General features: G+C 44.1%; 1 protein-coding gene across 1 annotated transcript in view; it reads right to left on the bottom strand.

The window, feature by feature from the left end:
- Nucleotides 1-17,289, bottom strand: part of pdlim5b (PDZ and LIM domain 5b) — a gene marked incomplete at its 3' end in the record, with an annotated part of 188,826 nt that overhangs the window by 116,514 nt on the left and 55,023 nt on the right. The window contains exon 3 of the mRNA XM_079804045.1: nucleotides 11,663-11,814. Coding sequence (XP_079660171.1) covers nucleotides 11,663-11,814 — 152 coding nt within the window. The remainder of the gene's footprint in view (nucleotides 1-11,662; nucleotides 11,815-17,289) is intronic.

Raw genomic sequence — 17,289 nt, 5'->3', positions numbered from 1 at the left:
AAACAATATTGATCAATGTCGATCAGTTAATGTGGTCAGCAGTGACTCTGAGCAGAAAGAGGAAATGACATCATCCACGAGGCCGGCGGTGTGACCTCGGATCATTACGCCTCGCCAGCCTTTCCACAGCTGATCCGTGAGGAAAACAACGGAGTGTGTGTGCGACGGAAAGCTGGTGTGTGGCTTCATGTGGAGCCAAACCGAGCCGCAGAGAGACGTGTTATCTGTGCTTCATCATCATCATCATCATCATCATCATCATCACATGACACGAGATCACTTCCTGTGCATCAGGGTCAGGCCTCGAGCTCAAGCCCAAACAGGAGCACCTCATAAACCCAGTTCATTACAGAGATGTTAGTGTGTGTTAATGGGTCATTCTCAAACGCTTCTGCTTACAGATTAAAGTCCTCATGAAGGCCAGATCAACACACACTCAGTGCATCGTCCATCATCGTCCATCATCCCGTCATGTGTGTTTTTATTCCCGTTTCAGGAAACCGAAAATGTGCTTCATGTTTACTTCACATTCTGAGCTTAAGTTACGTATATTACATTCATTTTCCAACACTTCCAGGGGTTAATGGCCTTCAGCGGCCACTTCACACGACGAGAGGTGGGATCATGGAAAACAGTGTGTGTGTGTGTGTGTGTGTTTTGGGAGAGTTCACATGGGCAGCGGTCAACACTGGTTTTCCTGTGTCGTAAAGGTCTAAAACACAAACTTTGTTCTGTTTTAATGGTTCCTCTTCACACACACACGCTAGACTTTCATCACGAACTATTGCTCACAAAGACGGGCTTCATCTGGTGTGTGTCTCTCCATGGAAACACACACACACACACACACACCTCACAACTTTAAACACACAACACCATATTCAACACCACTGGAGAGCTGGCGGTGCACTTACATCTAGTTTATTTTTTTATCCTTTTAGAAAAGCACGTATTTAAAAAAAAAAAAAGTTTAATACAAATTTGATTTTTTTTGCAACTTTTTTTTTTGCAAAATAATTAAATTATATATGATATAAATATTAACAAAAAAATTCAAAAACTAAATAAAAATAACAACAACATAATATACAAAAAAAAAAAAAAAAAAAAAAAAAAATTATATATATATATATACACACACACATATACATACATATATACATACACACACAGTAAATATATGTATGCATGCATGTCTAATACATTTGGAGTTTTGCAAAAATAGTTAATTATAACACTAATAATAACAACAACAACAACAACATAAAACAAATAAAATAAATACAAAAATAAAAATAATATAAAATAAAATATAACAAAAATAAAATAAACAAAATAAAAATAAAACAGCAACAAATCGGTCTAATTCCTGGTCTGTAAAATCAAAAATAGCGCACAATAAAAATGTAATAACAAATTGCAGTTCTTAGTTAATTAGCACATTATAATGACTGTACAATCAAAAATAACACAATAAAATATAATAATAAAACGTAGTTCTTACCAAATAATAAAAATAAAATAAACAAAATAAAATAAAACATTCAAAAGAACAGAAGAAAATAACATCAGACAGGATGTGCTCCACATGTTCTAGTGTGTTTAATTCTGGTCTGTTTATGATATGCTAATGAACTTCACCTGCTTCTGCTACACTGAGGACACACTTGCAGCCCTTTTGCATCTGAACCGTTTTCATGTTTGAACCACATTTTCCCTGATTTGAGAGCCAGACAGCAGCTCCGCCGGACCACAAGCACAGTGTGAAAAACCACAGAAAGCTTCTAGAAGCTGTGAGGACGGAGAGAGACATTTGAAGATCAGGAGCAGAACAGCCTCATTCAGCTCATTCCCCTTAACAAGAGCAGCTCTAATGAGGACAAACACAGCCACTGCAACCCTGAACCTCCAGAGGCGGAGCGGCTCTCAGGACAGACAGACAGGCGGACAGACGGACAGACAGACAGACAGACGGAGAGACAGAACGTCAGTCAGACAGACAGACAGACGGAGAGACAGAACATCAGTCAGTCAGACAGACAGACGGAGAGACAGACAGACAGACAGACGGAGGGACAGAACGTCAGTCAGTCAGACAGACAGACGGAGAGACAGACAGACAGACAGACGGAGAGACAGAACGTCAGTCAGACAGACAGACAGACGGAGAGACAGACAGACAGACAGACGGAGAGACAGAACGTCAGTCAGACAGACAGACAGACGGAGAGACAGAACGTCAGTCAGTCAGACAGACAGACGGAGAGACAGACAGACAGACAGACGGAGGGACAGAACGTCAGTCAGTCAGACAGACAGACGGAGAGACAGACAGACAGACAGACGGAGAGACAGAACGTCAGTCAGACAGACAGACGGACAGACAGACAGACAGTCAGACAGACAGACGGACAGACAGACAGACAGACGGACAGACAGACAGACAGACAGACGGACAGACAGACAGACAGACAGAACAACAGACAGAACGTCAGACAGACAGACAGACAGACAGACAGACGGACAGACAGACAGACAGACAGACAGACAGACAGACGGACAGACAGACAGAGAGACAGACAGACGGCCAGACAGACAGAACGTCAGACAGACAGACAGACGGACAGACAGACAGACAGACAGAACGTCAGACAGACGGCCAGACAGACAGAACGTCAGACAGACAGACAGACAGAACGTCAGACAGACAGCCAAATAGACAGATGGACAAAGAGACGGCCAGACAGACAGAGCGTCAGACAGACAGATGGACGGACAGAACGTCAGACAGACAGACAGACAGAACGTCAGACAGAACGTCAGACAGACGGCCAAACAGACAGATGGACAGACAGACGGCCAGACAGACAGAGAGACAGACAGAGAGACAGAACGTCAGACAGACGGCCAAACAGACAGATGGACAGACAGACGGCCAGACAGACAGAGAGACAGACAGATGGATGGACAGACAGAACGTCAGACAGACAGACAGACGGACAGACAGACAGAACGACAGACAGAACGTCAGACAGACAGAGATACAGAACGTCAGACAGACGGCCAAACAGACAGAGAGACAGACAGACGGCCAGACAGACAGAACATCAGACAGACAGAGAGACAGACAGACAGACAGACAGCCAGACAGACAGAACGTCAGACAGACAGAGAGACAGACAGACAGAGAGACAGAACGTCAGACAGACGGCCAGACAGACAGAGAGACAGACAGATGGACGGACAGACAGAACGTCAGACGGACAGACAGAACGACAGACAGAACGTCAGACAGACAGAGATACAGAACGTCAGACAGACGGCCAAACAGACAGAGAGACAGACAGACGGCCAGACAGACAGAACATCAGACAGACAGAGAGACAGACAGACAGACAGCCAGACAGACAGAACGTCAGACAGACAGAGAGACAGACAGACAGAGAGACAGAACGTCAGACAGACGGCCAGACAGACAGAACATCAGACAGACAGAGAGACAGACAGACAGCCAGACAGACAGAATGTCAGACAGACAGAGAGACAGACAGACAGAGAGACAGAACGTCAGACAGACAGAGAGACAGAGACAGACAGACAGAGAGACAGAACGTCAGACAGACGGCCAAACAGACAGATGGACAAAGAGACGGCCAGACAGACAGAGCGTCAGACAGACAGATGGACAGACAGACGGACGGACAGACAGAACGACACACAGACAGAGAGAACGAACGACAGACAGACAGACGGACAGACAGACAGACAGACAGACAGACAGACGAGCCGCTGCTCCTGCAAACCTGTCCCAAACCTCAGGCGCCGCTCTGAGCACAGATTTTAAACAGCACTTTATGAATACAGTCTGGAAACATCCTTAAGAAAACAGGGAAGGGGAGCAGCATGTGGTCTGAAACCATTTGAAGACGTCGACGCAAAACAAAACTGTACAAATGTTGGTTTGGATGAGGACGGGGCGAATGGAAATCTGTACTCGGATCAGCTCAGGTCTCAAGAGACTAAACAGAGAAACGGTGACTTACAACAGGAGCGACCGCGGAAATGATTTCAATCGCTGATCACTTTCAGACGGAGAGACATTAATGTCACATTACAGCAGAGATTATGAGGAACTGCAAAGCAATGTGTGTGTCAGAACACATTTGATACGCCACATTATCCAGAAATCAACAGAAACACTTCATCATTTGAATCAAACAGTGCCTATACGCACTCAAACTGTGTGTGATCAACATATCTGCAGTTTTCCAGACACTGTTAACACATCCAGCTGTGAGAAGAGCAGGAGGAATTCTCCAACACTTCACCTCATGTACAGTAACTATAAAAAAGTCTAAAAGCACATTAAAAAAACAACTCCTTAATCTATTAATTAAAATAAATCTGAAATAAAATATTAATATTAGTTGAAAAAACAAACTAAATGAAATTAGAAAAGTTGCCTTGGCAATAAACTAAAGTACTAAATGTATTAACATTTAATAAAATAAATAAAAAAATAGATTAAAAAAATAAAGAAAATAAATTAAAACAAACTGAAATTAAAATAAATTAAACCTAAATAGTAATATTTAAAATAAAATAAAAACGAATAAAATGACAACAATTTTAACCAAAATAACCATTTAATTGACACCTGTTGGTAGTAGATCTGCGTGTAGGAAAGAGGATAAACTAATACAAAAATCTCAAACGTTAAAGGAAATCCCGCACACTATCGATTCTAGCTGAAGATATTAAAAACGTTTTATTAGCAACTGACCATCATCAGGCATATCCACATATTACTCAAACTCCATCACATTTAAAAAGATAACATGACCAATTACCAAAACTACCATGAAAGCTAAAAATATAAACAAAGGCTAAAACTAAATATAAATAAAAATGTAATTAAAAATAACAACTAGAATAACACTGGCATATTTGTTTCTCTAAGACAAATCATAACTTTAAGTAGTTTAGATAAAACCGTAGATTAGTCTAATTTGAATATGAAAAATAAGACCCGTGGCAAACTGCTAGTTGATAAGAATACACTGTAAAAATATATGTTTTGAACTAAATTCGATTTTCCATTAAGATTATTGCCGTGTTTTACACTACAACTTTCTGCAGAGTCAAGAGCTCCAAACTTCTGTGGCCTTCAGATGAGCTCAAGAACAGTGTGTAGAGCTTCATGGGTTTCCATGGCCGAGCAGCTCATCCAAGCCTTACATCAAGTGTGGGATGCAGTGGGGTAAAGTGCGCCGCCACTGGACTCTAGAGCAGTGGAGACGTGTTCTCTGAGTGACCAATCACGCTTCTCTGTCTGACAATCCCATGGACGAGTCTGGGTTTGGCGGTTGCCAGGAGAACGGGACTTGCCTGACTGCATTGTGCCAAGTGTAAAGTTTGGTGGAGGGGGGATTATGGGGTGGGGTTGTTTTTCAGGGGTTAGTTCCAGTTAAAGGAACTCTTAATGCTTCAACAAGACATTTTGGACAATTTCATGCTCCCATCCCAAACAGCACACTCCTAAACCTTGAGGAAAGCCTTCCCAGAAGAGCTGAAGCTGTTAGAGCTGCAAATATAATTCATATTAAACCCTACGGATTAAGAATGGGATGTGCATGTGAAGGCAGGCGTCCCAAAACTTTTGCCAATAGTTTAGTTTAAAGTGTGCCATTTCTTTGTAATTGTTTGTGAAATTTACTAGCAATTTATTTGTGCATTAATTTTAGACACCTCAGACCTCTAACAACTATGGCCCGTTACCCACCAAGAATAAATATAGCCATAACTATATTAGCGCATAATATCGCTCTGTTTATTATGAGCGCGCTACAGTTTTGGTGTCTGTCACTTTAAATGCTCAAGCTCTTTAAAACCTCTTAACTGGGTGACAGTTAAGGGGTTAAACCAGGATGGATTCTGATTGGCTGTCAATGTTTTTATTGTTGTTCTGAAAGTGATTGCAATGACAATGTTCATCCGTGCCGCTCTCTTTATAGTTGTGGACTCTAAAATGATTTCACATTATCATTATTGGTGTGAACGGGCCTTAACTCTTGTGTGTCGTGTAAAAGAGGTAATGAAAGACCTTATCATCCACTCAATATTCATCCTCAAGCCTTTCAGAGACGCCGGTTATTAAGCAGCGAGGCTGAAGGTTTGGGTTCAAAAGTCTCTCTGGGATCTCAGAGTAAACACTGCGCTCGTCTTAATGTGATGTTATCTTAATATTAAAGCTTAAGTGCAGTTTGATGGCCTTTGCAGACGCGCTGACGAATGTTCAACAGCTATAAAGAGAGACTTTAATGGGGGATTCCAGAGCTCTTGCACAATCTCTCTCCCCCAAATGTCCTTTCTAAGGGCTCATAACTCCAGAATATGAGCTTCATTTCATACCATTTCATATAAAACATTAATTCTACAGCCCATCCCTTCCCTTTTTTAATGAATCTGCCTATGGTCAACACACGTTTACTGGAATAAATCATGCAGAAATGAACACTGTCATAATTTACTTCTTTACATACCGCTCACAAAATTAATCTTGCAATGTAAATAACTGAAATAGATAAAGTCCAGCTGCAAAAATGATAAGGTATCATAAAAGAGATATATTCCAGGTCATCCAAAGGCATATATTTGTAAGGAAGTTGGCATTTACAGATACTTTTATGGCCTTTTCCGGAGGCTGACAGCCTCTATACGCATTCACTTGTGTATTGTACAGAAAATTAAAGCATTTAGATCTTGCAATCTATGAATATGCATATCACGGTTTGATAACAATGCATACCTTGAATGCACTTTGGATAAAAGGCATGAATATAATTGATCTAGAGATGATCTGGAAGGTCTGGCTCGACATGAGGGCGAGTAAATGATGAGTTGTAATTGAGAATTGTAATTTAGCAACTCTAGACTGACCCAGACTGCTCTTCTGCTCTGGAGACACCGCTGTCATATTTACACAATCGCTGATCTGATCTGATCTGGCTTTCTGCATGAACTATGAGAAGCTCAACCATACGGCATAATTCAGTCTCTTCTGCTCACCAAGGCTGAGTTTATTTAATCAAACACACTGTAACTGTAACTGTAACTGTTCTGTGCGCATCACAGTTCAGAATATCAGAATGATTTCTGAAGGATCATGTGACACTGAAGACTGGAGTAATGTAGGGCATTATGATTTACACGATGCCGGAAACCAGTCATAAAAGGAATTTACACTAAATTTGTCACATTATGGATGAATAAATCTGGTTAGTACACAAATCAAACTGAGATATAGAGTGTCTGTGAATATTAAACCACACAAGGATGTTTAAATATGAATCCTGCATGTTCTGTGCGTCTCTGTGTGAATGAATGGTTTGATTTCACACTCACACACACAAACGGACAGACAGACAGACACACAGACACACAGACACACACACAGACAGACACACACAGACACACGCACAGACACACACACACACACACACACACACACACACACGGAAACACACACACAGACACACACACACACAGACACACACACACACAGACACACACACACACACACACACACACACACACACACACACACACACACACACACACACACACAGACACACACACACACACACACACACACAGACACACACACACACACACACACACACACACACACACACACACACACACACACACACACACACACACACACACACACACAGACACACAGACAGACACACGCACAGACACACGCACAGACACACGCACAGACACACGCACAGACACACGCACAGACACACACACACACAGACGCACACACACAGACGCACAGACGCACAGACACACGCACGCACACACGCACAGACACACGCACGCACACACACACGCACAGACACACGCACAGACACACGCTAACTGTAACTGTAACTGTTCTGTGCGCATCACAGTTCAGAATATCAGAATGATTTCTGAAGGATCATGTGACACTGAAGACTGGAGTAATGTAGGGCATTATGATTTACACGATGCCGGAAACCAGTCATAAAAGGAATTTACACTAAATTTGTCACATTATGGATGAATAAATCAGGTTAGTACACAAATCAAACTGAGATATAGAGTGTCTGTGAATATTAAACCACACAAAGATGTTTAAATATGAATCCTGCATGTTCTGTGCGTCTCTGTGTGAATGAATGGTTTGATTTCACACTCACACACACAAACGGACAGACAGACAGACAGACACACACACACACAGACACACACAGACACACACAGACAGACACACGCACAGACACACAGACACACACACAGACACACACACAGACAGGCACACAGACAGGCACACACACACACACACACACAGACACACAGAGTCACACACGCACAGACACACACACAGACAGACACACGCACAGACACACGCACAGACACACACGCACAGACACACGCACGCACAGACACACACACGCACAGACACACGCACAGACACAGACACACACACACAGACACACACACAGACACACACACAGACACACACAGTCACACACGCACAGACACACGCACAGACACACGCACAGACACACGCACAGACACACAGACACACACACACAGACACACACACAGACACACACAGTCACACACGCACAGACACACACGCACAGACACACACAGTCACACACACACAGACACACACACACACAGACACACACAGTCACACACGCACAGACACACGCACAGACACACACAGACACACACACAGACACACACGCAGACACACACAGTCACACACGCACAGACAGACACACGCACAGACAGACACACAGACACACGCACAGACACACGCACAGACACACACACACAGACACACACACACAGACACACACACACAAACACACACACAGTCACACACACAGAGACACACACACAGAAACACACACACAGACACACACAGTCACACACACAGACACACACACAGACACACACACAGACACACACACAGACACACACACAGTCACACACACAGACACACACAGTCACACACACAGTCACACGCACAGACACACGCACAGACACACGCACAGACACACGCACAGACACACGCACAGACACACGCACAGACACACGCACAGACACACGCACAGACACACGCACAGACACACGCACAGACACACGCACAGACACACGCACAGACACACGCACAGACACACACACAGACACACACACAGACACACACACAGACACACACACAGACACACACACACACGCACAGACACACACACAGACACACACAGTCACACACGCACAGACACACACACAGACACACGCACAGACACACACACAGACAAACACACACAGACACACACACACAGACACACACACACAGACAGACACACACACAGACAGGCACACACACACACAGACAGGCACACACACAGTCACACACGCACAGACACACGCACAGACACACGCACAGACACACGCACAGACACAGACACACGCACAGACACAGACACACGCACAGACACAGACACACGCACGCACACGCACAGACACACACGCACAGACACACGCACGCACAGACACACGCACGCACAGACACACGCACGCACAGACACACGCACGCACAGACACACACACGCACAGACACACACACGCACAGACACACACACGCACAGACACGCACACACAGACACGCACACACAGACACGCACAGACACAGACACACACACAGACACACACACAGACACACACACACACAGTCACACACGCACAGACACACGCACAGACACACAGACACACACACAGACACACACGCACAGACACACACAGTCACACACGCACAGACACACACACAGACACACACACAGACACACACACACACAGACACACACAGACACACACAGTCACACACGCACAGACACACGCACAGACACACGCACAGACACACGCACAGACACACGCACAGACACACGCACAGACACACGCACAGACACACGCACAGACACACACACAGACACACACGCACAGACACACACAGTCACACACGCACAGACACACACACAGACAGACACACGCACAGACACACAGACACACAGACACGCACAGACACACACACAGACAGACACACGCACAGACACACGCACAGACACACACGCACAGACACACACAGTCACACACGCACAGACACACACACAGACAGACACACGCACAGACACACAGACACACAGACACGCACAGACACACGCACAGACAGACACACAGACACACGCACAGACACACAGACACACACACACAGACACACACACACAGACACACACACACAAACACACACACAGTCACACACACAGAGACACACACACACAGAAACACACTCACAGAAACACACACACAGAAACACACACACAGACACACACAGTCAGTCACACACACAGACACACACAGTCACACACACACACAGACACACACACACACAGACACACACAGTCACACACACAGACACACACATAGTCACACACACAGTCACACACACAGTCACACACACAGTCACACACACAGTCACACACACAGTCACACACACAGTCACACACACAGACACACACAGAAACACACACACAGAAACACACACACAGAAACACACACACAGTCACACACACAGAGACACACACACACAGAAACACACTCACAGAAACACACACACAGAAACACACACACAGACACACACAGTCAGTCACACACACAGACACACACACACAGTCACACACACAGACACACACAGTCACACACACACACAGACACACACACACACAGACACACACAGTCACACACACAGACACACACACAGTCACACACAGTCACACACACAGTCACACACACAGTCACACACACAGTCACACACACAGTCACACACACAGTCACACACACAGACACACACAGACACACACAGACACACACAGAAACACACACACAGAAACACACACACAGAAACACACACACAGAAACACAGACACACACACACAGAAACACACACACAGAAACACACACACAGAAACACACACACACAGAAACACACACACACAGAAACACACACAGAAACACACACACAGAAACACACACACAGAAACACACACACAGAAACACACACACAGAAACACACACACAGAAACACACACACAGAAACACACACACAGAAACACACACACAGAAACACAGACACACACACAGACACGTGGATTCCATAAAAAAAGAATCCAGAAACAGAAAAATAAAAAAATTAAATGGAATTTGGGAAAAAATAAAACTAATTTCATAGGGCCATGTATTGATGATAAATTCAGCTTTGATCACAGGAATAAATGACACTTTACTCTATATATATTCACATTGAGAACAGCTGATCTACACTGGAGGAATATTCAACTGGAGTTATGATCATAAACACAGCTTTAGTGAGCAGAAAGACTCTTCAAAAACAAAACAATTCTTCATTATTCCAAACATTTGACCGAGTGCAGATAATAGTAGACAATCAAGGGCTCCTACAAACACTGACATGCATAAGAATATTCCAGTGTGTGTGTGTGTGTGTGTGTGTGTGTGTGTGTGTGTGTGTGTGTGTGTGTGTGTGTGTGTGTGTGTGTGTTACCTCAGCAGTGAGAGCTTCAGGTTCCCCGTACAGGCTTTGATTTTGTTCTGGGCCTCCAGGTGTGTCATTCCCTCTGTGGCGATGCCATCGATAGACAACACGACGTCTCCAACGCTGATCCTGGCTTTAGCTGCCTTTCCTCCATCTGTCAGCTACAACACACACACACACACACACACAGTTCAGAGAGGAACTACTACACAACACAAGTGACACGCACAAGAGATCGATCGCAATATACAGTTCCACTGATAATCCAGTGAGTCATTAACCACAGCGAATCAGTGAGATCAATCTGACTCATATGCTTTTGTGAAGCAGATTCATTACAGGCTCAACACACACACACACACACACACACACACACACAGGGCCCTATTTTAACGATCTGAAACGCAAGTGTAAAAACGCGAAGCGCAAGTAACTTTGTGGGCGGGTCTCGGCGCTGTTGCTATTTTCCCGGCGGGATAAATGGCTCTTGCGCCCGGCGCAAATCTAAAATGGGTTGGTCTGAAGTAGCTTCATTATTCATAGGTGTGGTTTGGGCGTAACGTGAATAAACCAATCCGAGCGTCATCCAACATTCCCTTTAAAAGCAGGTGCGCAAGTTCCATTATGGATTGCTATTATTATGGCGTATTTACCAGGCGCACGCCAGGAGCGGTTCACAGCCGAGGAGACTGATGTTCTTGTAAGAGCAGTGAAAGACAGAGAAGTGAAGTTGTAATGTTGTACATTATGGTAAAGGTGATTTCACAGTCTTTTTTTTTTCAGTCTTTCAGTTTTTTCAGTTTTTCAGTCGATTTTTGTTCCTGGTTCTTGACGGACAAACCAATTTGTCAGATGTCCTTATATACATATATGTCTTGCCACTATTGGGCAAACAGGTCTTATCCTTAATTATTACAATTAGCCTGAATCATTTGTAAGCTAGATTTATGCCTATTTTTTCACATCTTCGTGGCACACCACAATGATTTCCGTCATATGACGGATGAAGATGAAGATATCTCATGTGTTAATATTTTTTTAGTGTAACAATTTATGATTTGCAAAAATAACTGTTGCATCTGTGTAGATTACATGAGCAAAGTGTATGCGCGTTGTGCACGCTATACATTATGGTCCAGCATGCGCCCTTAAAATAGCATAATGAACAACGCGCAACGCGCCACTGACTTTAGACTAGGTTTTTTCTGGTCAGTGGCGCAATTGTTTAATGAAACAGCAAAATAGCACCAGGGATTGTTTGCGCCGGAACACGCCTCCTTTTTTGCGCTGAACCGCCCAGGGAGCGCAAGTGCATTCACTAGTTTAGCGGCGTGCTTCTGTGGAGGGAAAAGCGCGCTTTGCGCGGGTGCAAAATAGGAATGACACATGCGTCGGTGTACAAAGTCAATTGCGCTGGGTGCAAGATAGGGCCCACAGTCTGGTGTTAATCTTGAGTATCTATAGAGTAGTGTTGATCCTTCACACACACACACACACACACACACACACACACACACACACACACACACACTCTCGCTCTTTCTCTCTCTCTCTCTCTCACACACACACACACACACACACACACACACACACACACTATGCGGTGGTGTTGTTCAAATTATATGCACTTATGCGCCGATTGCCAACAAAACACACACATTTGCTGCAGTTTCACACACCGCCTGCGGTTTCCACTCATGACCGGGAACAAACACACACACACACACACACACACACACACTTGCAGAACTCCGGAAACACAAACTGCATCCACTGTTCCCTTAACGCTGGGTTATTTGTGAAGCTGAACAAGATGATCTTTCCCTCACACACACTCACTCACTCACTCTCTCTCACACACACACACACACACTCACTCACTCACAAACACACACACACTTCTTTAGTGACATTGTTGATCTCGTGTCTAAAAACACAGCGCCAGCGCCGCCGACGGCTCCCGTAACCGAACAAATGTGTGTGTGTGTGTGTGTGTGTGTGCTCATCCGGGAGAAGTGCCCAAATAAGGAATTCCTCCCTTTATGACATCATACAGGGCCATACTCGAAAAAAACGTTCCTAAACTTGTGTGAATCCTGAAGGAGTGTGTGTGGCACAGAAATACTCCGTCATAGTCTATCATGAGAATCAACTCTTCAACGTGATAATGTTATTTTACTGCTATTAATATAATATTAAAGTATTCATATAGTAAACTAGCTTTTACTTTCATATTTTCATCAGTAATTGTGTTGTGTGGACTGCTTTGTAACTTTTATACGTTAATTTTTCTCAAATATTTCTATTTATCTTTCTTTTTTATCGAGTGATTTTGGTACTCTAACTTCCATCATTTCTCATTTCCATTTAAGTGAATGTTTCTCATCTAATACATTTGAGCTCTCAGAGGACACAGATTTTAATCGTTAACATTAATAATGGTTTGATGACATCACATCCTACCGTAGGCCAGGCGCTTTGATGTCGAGCTGTAATAAATCTCGTATGTAATATATCTCCAGACTTAAAAGCAGAGCTGACAGATAATTATACAGCGAAAGATCTGGCCTTTAATAATCAAACCGTTCACAGAAGCTGAAGATAACACATGAGTGATGTTCTGCTGACCTTTGACCCCGGCGAGAGGTTGAGGCTGATGATGTACTAGCGAGAGGAGAGACGAGGAACACCAGCTGAGATTTATCATGTGCTTTAGATCTGACGGGCTATTAGACTCTTGTTAGTGCTCAGCTCTTGTCTGAGCTAATAAACAACCCAATACATTCCCAGATAACTACAGCAGAGGAAGTGATTTACACAAAGAGAGGCTTCACACTGAAGGCCCTGCATTTATTCTTTACAGGAAATCCCAGAATACACTGAACACATCAAGAGAAATGCATGATGGGTTTCATCCAATACCAAAAAGTACCAATATAAATGTCAAATTATATAATTAGATGAACAAACTAAACAAGTGTTTGCCCATCATTATACTCCATTGACAAATGAGAAGCTTTTTCATGGTGATAAACAGGATATTAACCAATAAAAAAACTTTATATTTGATAGAAAACCCCAAAAATGTATAAATATAAATAGGCAAGACTTTATGTTTATCCGCCACGGAATAAAACAATTTAAAAGATAATAAGATTCTGAATTCTCGCAATTCCAGCTTCACAACTCGCAATTCCGACTTTGCAACCGCAATTCCGACTTCGCAACCCGCAATTCCAAAAAAGTATAAATATAAATAGGCAAGACTTTGTTTATCCGCCACGGTATAAAACAATTTAAAAGATAATACGATTCTGAATTCTCGCAATTCCGACTTCGCAACCCGCAATTCCAGCTTTGCAACCCGCAATTCACACTTCGCAACCCGCAATTCCCACTTCGCAACCCGCAATTCCCACTTCGCAACCAGCAATTCCGACTTCGCAACCGCAATTCCGACTTCGCAACCGCAATTCCGGCTTCGCAACCCGCAATTCCAAAAAAGTATAAATATAAATAGGCAAGACTTTATGTTTATCCGCCACGGTATAAAACAATTTAGAAGATAAGATTCTGAATTCTCGCAATTCCGACTTCGCAACCCGCAATTCCAGCTTTGCAACCCGCAATTCCGACTTCGCAACCCGCAATTCCGACTTCGCAACCAGCAATTCCGACTTCGCAACCGAAATTCCGACTTCGCAACCACAATTCCGACTTCGCAACCCGCAATTCCGGCTTCGCAACCCGCAATTCCAAAAAAGTATAAATATAAATAGGCAAGACTTTATGTTTATCCGCCACGGTATAAAACAATTTAATAAGATAATAAGATTCTGAATTCTCGCAATTCCAGCTTTGCAACCCGCAATTCCGACTTCGCAACCCGCAACCAGCAATTCCGACTTCGCAACCAGCAATTCCGACTTCGCAACCCGCAATACCGACTTCGCAACCCGCAATTCCGACTTCGCAACCCGCAATTCCGACTTCGCAACCCGCAATTCCGGCTTCACAACCGCAATTCCGGCTTCGCAACCCGCAATTCCGACTTCGCAACCCGCAATTCCGACTTCGCAACCCGCAATTCCGACTTCGCAACCTGCAATTCCGGCTTCCAAACCGCAATTCCGGCTTCACAACTCGCAATTCCGGCTTCCAAACCACAATTCCGACTTCGCAACCCGCAACCCCGACTTCACAACCTGCAATTCCGGCTTCACAACTCGCAATTCCGGCTTCCAAACCACAATTCCGACTTTGCAACCCGCAATTCCGGCTTCGCAACCCGCACTTCCGGCTTCCAAACCGCAATTCCGACTTCACAACCCGCAATTCCGGCTTCCAAACCGCAATTCCGGCTTCACAACTCGCACTTCCGGCTTCCAAACCGCAATTCCGACTTCACAACTCGCACTTCCGGCTTCCAAACCGCAATTCCGACTTCACAACCCGCAATTCCGGCTTCACAACTCGCAATTCCGGCTTCACAACTCGCACTTCCGGCTTCCAAACCTGCAATTCCGACTTCACAAGCAGCAATTTCGGCTTCCAAACCGCAATTCCGACTTTGCAACCCGCAATTCCGACTTCGCGACCCGCAATTCCGACTTCACAACCCGCAATTCCGGCTTCCAAACCGCAATTCCGACTTCACAACTCGCACTTCCGACTTCGCAACCCGCAATTCCGACTTTGCAACCCGCAATTCCGACTTCACAACCCGCAATTCCGACTTCACAACCCGCAATTCCAACTTCGCAATACCGACTGCACAACTCGCAAATCCGACTGCACAACTCGCAAATCCGACTTCACAACGTGCAATTCCAACTCGCAAATCCGACTTCGCAACCCGCAAATCCGACTTCGCAACCCGCAATTCCGACTTCACAACCCGCAATTCCAACTCGCAAATCCGACTTCACAACGTGCAATTCCAAGATAAAAAGTTGCAATTTCCTTATTTGTGCAACATAAATTTGAATGTAGGACGTTTAATCAACTTTTAACAGATGAGTGTGTGTTTGTGCATGAGGCCTGTCTGAAGCTCGATGTGTCTGAACATGAACAGCTCATCTACAGGTGTGCAAGCGAGGCTTTATGAAACCATGCATGAGAACATCAGTCATTCATCAGCCTGTGCTTCTGCTAGGCAACCAGCTCAACTAAAGCACCCGAGTCACATGAACACTTTAAAACAATAATTATGATGTGGGACTGATGACAGAAACACTTCATCCTGTCAAAATCTAGTTCTGCCTGATTCCATGATTATTGTGGTGGAGTTGAACGGGTTTAGAGCAACATGAGGACAGGTGTATTTATGGGAAGCTCCCTCAAGAAAGTGAATGTGATTTATTGTTATCTTTAAAAGACAGAAGACTAACTGTGACAAGTGTGACGAGTAAAAGTCTCTTAACCCTATAATTTCTACATGAGCGGATGGAATAGAGCAATTCGAGGAATTTACTGTTCGGAATTTGACATTCTGGATGAATAATTCAAAAGTAGGGCATTTCATATACACATGAAAACTCAAGACAATAAATCATTTTGTACTCAAATATAAATCCAGGGGGGGGGGGGGGATTCTTTTATTAAATGTATTATTGCAAAAAAAAAAAAAAAAAAAA

The sequence above is a fragment of the Gobio gobio genome (assembly GCF_949357685.1).
Source record: "Gobio gobio genome assembly, chromosome: 22".
Lineage (NCBI taxonomy): Eukaryota > Metazoa > Chordata > Actinopteri > Cypriniformes > Gobionidae > Gobio > Gobio gobio.
The sequence above is the reverse complement of the archived record's forward strand: the minus strand, read 5'-3'. Positions and strand labels throughout refer to the sequence as shown.